The sequence below is a fragment of the Malus domestica genome, chromosome 01 (genome assembly GCF_042453785.1).
Source record: "Malus domestica chromosome 01, GDT2T_hap1".
NCBI classification, from domain to species: Eukaryota; Viridiplantae; Streptophyta; class Magnoliopsida; order Rosales; family Rosaceae; genus Malus; species Malus domestica.
In genome coordinates this window covers 13006569-13012576 of record NC_091661.1, presented here as the reverse complement: position 1 = coordinate 13012576, position 6008 = coordinate 13006569, and the positions used below count along the sequence as shown (strand labels likewise).

Below are 6008 nucleotides of genomic sequence, written 5' to 3'. Positions count from 1 at the left end.
AAATAGTTGTATCGTATATAGGTGAGACGTACCCCAAGGACGAGCGTGGACAAGCGAAGCTAGGGGGCTACGATCTTGCTACCTATCAGTGAGTGGGCATTTGTTTTTTTTTTTTTATATATATATATATGGAACTATGCTTTGCTTGCCATGTAGAAATAAGTTATATTTTAAATATTGCATTGTTACACTTGTGAATTGTATTGTGTGATGTTGCAGAGACTCAGGTAAGCTTCAGGTGAGTATTATCTAATTGAATGGGTTGTATTACATTGGTATGCACACATTTACTTAGAGCTCATCATGGTTGCACCTCGGTATTAGTGCTCCCGCCTAGGGCTATAGCCAGTCTTCACGTGATTGTTCACGTCCTGCACTGCACGCTCACCTTGGATTCAAGTCTGGTGCCAGCTTGTCGTACATACCACAATAGGTGGTTCCGACTCGTAGGTGACTCGCGAATTATCACACAGCCTCTAGGTTCTACGTAGCTGTTCATCTTTGGTGGCTCAAAAGGACTACATGGTGGTTTTGATGTTTCCATAAATAACCGTAGGGATCTTCTCCCTGTTTGTATATTTAGTACTTAGTTAGTTCGACTGCACTTTCATTTTACCTACGCTCTGATATGCTTGTATCTTATACTTGATCACCTTCACACACTTACATATTATCTCTAGTTAAATAAGTTCAGTTTTGGTTTTTATTTATTCGCATTTTCTTATTATTATCACTTCTGTTGCGCATTTGGCTACGTCACCCTTACGTGACGCCTAACACGTCTCGACTCTGGTTGGGGTGTGTCACCAATGTGTATCACATGTAAGTAACGTGACTTAAATTGACGGAAAACTAAATATAGTAGCTTTAAATCTAATATTAGGGTTGTAATTGTTAGATTTTTATAATTCAAGGACTATTTTTTTTGAAAAAATAGTTTAAAGACTCAATTTTCACTTAGGTGATAATTCAGAAACTAAATTAAAAATCCACATGTACAAAAAAAATGTAAAAATTATAGGCAAACAAGATATCAATTCTTTTTCTCGGCTCCCGGAAGAGATGGATAATCGTAGCTTGCCATCAGTTGTCTCCCTTTAAAAGAAAAATGATATCGATTCTTTAGACCTCTTTGTCTTGACATTAAGACAAGAACGAGACTTGGCTGCTGAAAAATCAATAGCATCTCATGCTGCTGACCAATCACAATTGAACACATATCCAAGTAATTGATTTTTTAATCACAACTTGAATACGTTTCCAGCTGTGATTGGTTGAACTGCACCTGATTTTTTCAGCAGCCTAAGTTCTTCTATCCTTAAGACAATCCAACGGCATTTTCAGACTGAAACGGCGTCTTCCCAGACACCAAATTTCCGTCACCCCCACCCTTAGGAGTTTTAACGATAACGGAACCTCCTCCAGCAAAAACGACGGCGTCGTCAACAACACCCACGGGTCGAACTGGTTTGATTATCCACACTGCTGTTCCCTTCACCGCCGCCATACCTATAGCCCTTCCTCGAACTCCCGAGGCGACGCAAAACGATGTCATAGCTAGTCGAACGTGTCAGCTTGCCGTTGCCGCTCGAAACTACCTGCCTCCTCACCTTCTCCGGTAGTCTCAACGTGTACCGCTCAGTGTCCAATCCGGGTCGGATCAGCGAGTGACCCGTCGAGTGCGATCTCGGAAGTTCAGGAAGGAACTTTCCTGATCTCCTTCGTGGGTCCCCTACCTCAACTGCTTCTGGGCCCCCTCTTTGGTTTTCATCCACAATGAGCACAACGGCGTCTTTTGGTACCTCCCGGATTTCAATCGGACTCCTTGAACTCGAATCTTCCGGGTTTAAATTGGCGTTTAGCTCGGTCGCTCGCGAGTTCGACTCGGCGCACGTGAGGTTGGCGCGGCAAACCGGACACGTCACGTGAGCGGCGAGCCAGGCGTCGATGCAATCTGGATGGAAGACGTGGTCGCATTTAGGAAGCAAACGCAGCGTTTCGAAGTCGTCAAACTCGCTCAAGCACACCGCGCACTCCAGAGATACCTTGCCGATCTTTAGATCCTTGACGGCGGAGTAGACGAGGATCGAGAAAGTCTGGATCACCGCCGGGTCCAGGCCTCACCTGCTGGAAGCTCCTACGGCGGCCGGAGCTCGAGTTCTGGCGGATTCCATGTCAGTGGACTCAGCGCAGCGGCGAATGTAGATGGAGAGGAAGCCCATCAAGAAGAAGGCGAAGACGAGGAAGACAATAACGACCGCCATTGAAGAGTTCAAATTGGCGGTGTAGCCATAGCCGTTGTTGTGAAACTCAGCGGTCTGGGCATTGGCCGGCGTAGGATAGGCGATCAAGAAGAGGAAGAGAAGATTGAAGATCCATGTCATATGGTGTGACATTTTGGCACAACAGTTGGTGGGACAGCAGCTTCTGTTAGTAGCAGCAGTGAGTGAAGTTTGTTCATAATATTATTACTTAAGAGGAAGGAAGTAGTGACATGTGGCAGGACGAGAGTACACGGCGGCTTTGCAGGTGGTGAATGCTGATGGGGTGTTCTTTTTGCTTTGCTTGGGGAGCAAGAAGAAGGCGATTCGTGTGGGGTCTCAACTCTTTCGGATTACACATTGAAACAAAAGTAGGTGACACAGTCATGTGATCTGACGGTGGAGGAGAGCAAAAGTGATGGGATGTGAAAAGGGATAAGAAGAAGAAGAAGATTGTCTGAAAGAATATGATTCTACGTGGACCTACAAATTGGCTTAAAAAGAGGAAATCAGAACCTATGGGCGCGAAAACGACTTATATCGTATGAATTTACTGTTCCCGGACAGCTTCGTTCTATGAAATAATGTGTAAGTCTTCCGCATATAACGTTCTATTATTATGTCAAAATATACACGTAGCACTGAACTCATTTCGTGAAAATTGTTATTAATAAACTTAGTGAGATTGAGATAAGAAAATGAATAATATAAGTTGAGTGAGATTTTGAGTGAGAGTGATGAGATGAGCAAAAGCTGAAACCGATTAAAAGATTGAAACAGCTCTGTCACTGTTCATCTCATCACATTCACGGTATTCCTACTCATCATGACAAATTTGACCAGTTTTGGATTGGATTATGTTATCATGCTTTCTTTCAGCTTTTACAAGAGAAGACAATAATCCCACGGCATTAGTATTTTGTCTCATCCAATGATATTGACCTTGTTTCTTATCAGTTTGATGAGATTTTCTACGGTTTCTTGTGATTTAGGATACTATTAACCTTAAAAACTACAAAGTCTACGTGGTCCCCAGGTCGAGTAACTAATGAGCTAACTACGTCATTCAGTTATGTGCGGGGCATGCCAACTCGACGGTCGAGCTTGGCCGCAGAGTAAAATATGTTGATGTCTTGTTGAGCGCGCTCCTGACCTTTTGATCTCGCGACTGCAGTTGAAAAAGGAACACGTCTTGACCTTCGAGTTCTAGAGCCTGAAGATAAGGCTTCTAGTCTTGCGAAGTTCATGAATTGTCGGTGCTGGGTTCGGTTAAGATGATTATATTCGTGAGAGAATAAGTATGCTGAATTGGCACCAGACTATGTCGACACAAATAATCGAAAGAGATGTATATCTTGATTGTAAATGTGGTTCGGCCGAACTCTAAAATGTACTTGTGAATATCCAATCATAAAACAACTCGACGTTCAACGTGCCGAGCCTAGTAACCTGTAACACCTCACTTCTCCGAGAAGGTTGATGAGATGATCTCTACCAACAAGGACTCGAAAATCCTTGTCGACCGAGACTTGGATAAATAACCAGTCGATCTTGTTTATCTAAACTAAAGGTGCTCCTTGATCGGCTAATTCTATGGCTCCAATGTTGTTTATCCAAACTGAAGATGTTGCCGGTTGCCTTCAAAGTTCTGTTTATCTAAATTGAATATGTGTTGGTGGAAGAAAGAGGAGAAGTTTAAAACCTCAGGTTGTTGAGAAGCTTTGCGTAGGGCAATTCGTGTGTTGAATTGGAGGGGCTTTGAATGATGCACTCCATTCTCTATTTATAGTAGCAAACCCCCTCATGGCCGAGCTAGAATCATACTCGGATTAGAACTCCTCAACCTAATCTGATTAGGTCTCGGCTAATCCTAACTTCCCTAAGACTTTGAACCAAACTCTTTAACAAACCAGATTCATCCCCTAATTCTCAGCATCCTCAATCTTAGCTTTAAGACTCCTTGTTGCACTAGGTTTCGACTATCTCACCCTTATCTAAACCAATCCTCCTCGTAGTAGGATTCAGCCGACCCTTACTGGATAGCCCACGACAAGATTCTATATGAATGCTACTAGGCCGAGAATAACTCTAAGTTCGGCCTAAAATAATATTTTGGGCCCAACATTGCCCCATCGCTTCTGAGGTGTTCAATCTATAACTTCTGGTCGAGCCTCAACCTTGAAGAAGCGAAATGAACCCTTAGCACATTCTTGAAGAACACTAAAAAACCTTGAGTATCCCAACCACCTAGGCGCATTTATTAGGTGTGATTGCACAATCTGAACTCTATCAGATTCCTTGCCATGTGGCATTTCCTTGGTACGTTTGTCTCTCAATAATGACATTTGAGGTGTGCAGACACTGACACGTCCCTTCGCCATTAAACTCACCGTCACACGCAATCATGCAACCTCAATTTGCGAGCCTTTTGGCCTTTTTAAGGCGTGCTGATATTGAAATGTCATTCGCCATTAAACTCGCTGTTACATGCAATTGTGCATCCTCAAACCGCGAGCTTTTCAGCCTTTTCACCTGGATTCTCAAATATCTGCCATGATTAAGAAATATTTTGGTTGAATTTACCCTTCATTTTTTTAAATACTGAATCCAGAATTCCTTGCCACTTGCTCTCAAACCCATAAAAGAAACCTAACTTTGAAACCTAGAAAAATTTCCAAGTCTTCATCAATAGCTGCCAACACCTTTATCACCAAGCTTGCCAAGGAGTGCGACAAATGCCGAGACATTATCGATCGGAACGCCATCAAAATTATCTGATTCGAGGATGACTCGAGCGCCTTCCACCAAACTCTGGGACCTATTTTTAAGGACAAGGTCTAAGAAACCATCACCCATATGTTGAAGGCCCATTGCCTAGAACCCTTGCTCCAAGGTTACGACTGGTCGAAATGGCAATCGGCCAAACCCCAAGGAGCCTAGCTTTAGACCACAGCGACCTGGGCTACTTGGGTCACTCGAATGGAACCACACTTTGGTGATGAGTGGAAGACTCTTGGCATCTTTGATACCATCAAGCTCTCGACCTTTGAAATCACCGTGGATCGAGAGCTCTTGATGGTCGCCTTGAGCTTCTGGTGTTCGGCCATCAACACCATGATCCTTCCACTCAGGCTCATCGATCCAACTGTGCTGGACATCATGTCTATACTTGGCACTTCTGCTTCTGGTCTTGCAATCGACGCTGCTCTTTCCAGGTACGAATTCGACCTGGACCTGAAGGTAGTGTTCGACGAGCGGGCCGTTGAAGTTTTGTCGAAGAAGAACCAAGGGTCGTCGAAAGAAGACGAGCAAAAATTGCACAAGAATTTCTTCAACTATAGCACTCCGATCACCCACTTTGCTGGCTCAGAGAGAGAAGCTCTTAAGAAAAGAAAGCATGAAGCTTTTTTGTTTTACTGGTACAATAAGTTCTTTTGTACCAAGTCAAACGAGTGCCTGGCCAAAAACATGCCAGTGGCCGAAGCTCTAGCCAATGGTCATGTCCTAGCCTTTAGCCCGACCATCCTTGTAAACCTCGACCGGTGCTTGGTCAAGGCTTCTGTTGGAAAAATCGACCCGCACCAAAACTGCCCACTCTGGGTCTTCCAACTCTAGCTGCATGTCTATTTTCCAACAATAAGGCAAGAAATCCCAAGCTTCAATTCTCCCAAAGCAATGGGTCTCCAACTAACCTTGCGCCCCTTTTCAGCTCACTCGGTTGAATGAATCTTCAAGTATTTCTTCGGC

The 6008-nt window shown here is 43.9% G+C and overlaps 1 protein-coding gene across 1 annotated transcript; it reads right to left on the bottom strand.

Moving 5' to 3' along the window:
• Positions 1–899: 899 nt before the first annotated feature.
• Positions 900–5132, bottom strand: LOC103431641 (E3 ubiquitin-protein ligase ATL6-like). Its single transcript, XM_029105655.2, has 2 exons — positions 4964–5132; positions 900–2119 (listed from the first exon to the last, which is right to left on the bottom strand). The coding sequence occupies exons 1-2, from the start codon at positions 5130–5132 to the stop codon at positions 1443–1445; spliced, it is 846 nt and encodes a 281-aa protein (XP_028961488.1). The 3' UTR covers positions 900–1442.
• Positions 5133–6008: the final 876 nt, after the last annotated feature.

Coding starts and splice junctions, on each gene's coding strand:
- LOC103431641 (XM_029105655.2), bottom strand. CDS start 5,132: ATGGGCCTTCAACATATGGGTGATGGTTTCTTAGACCTTGTCCTTAAA. Junction 2,120..4,963: donor TGGCAAGCTTGGTGATAAAG/GTGTTGGCAGCT, acceptor CCAGCAGGTGAG/GCCTGGACCCGGCGGTGATC.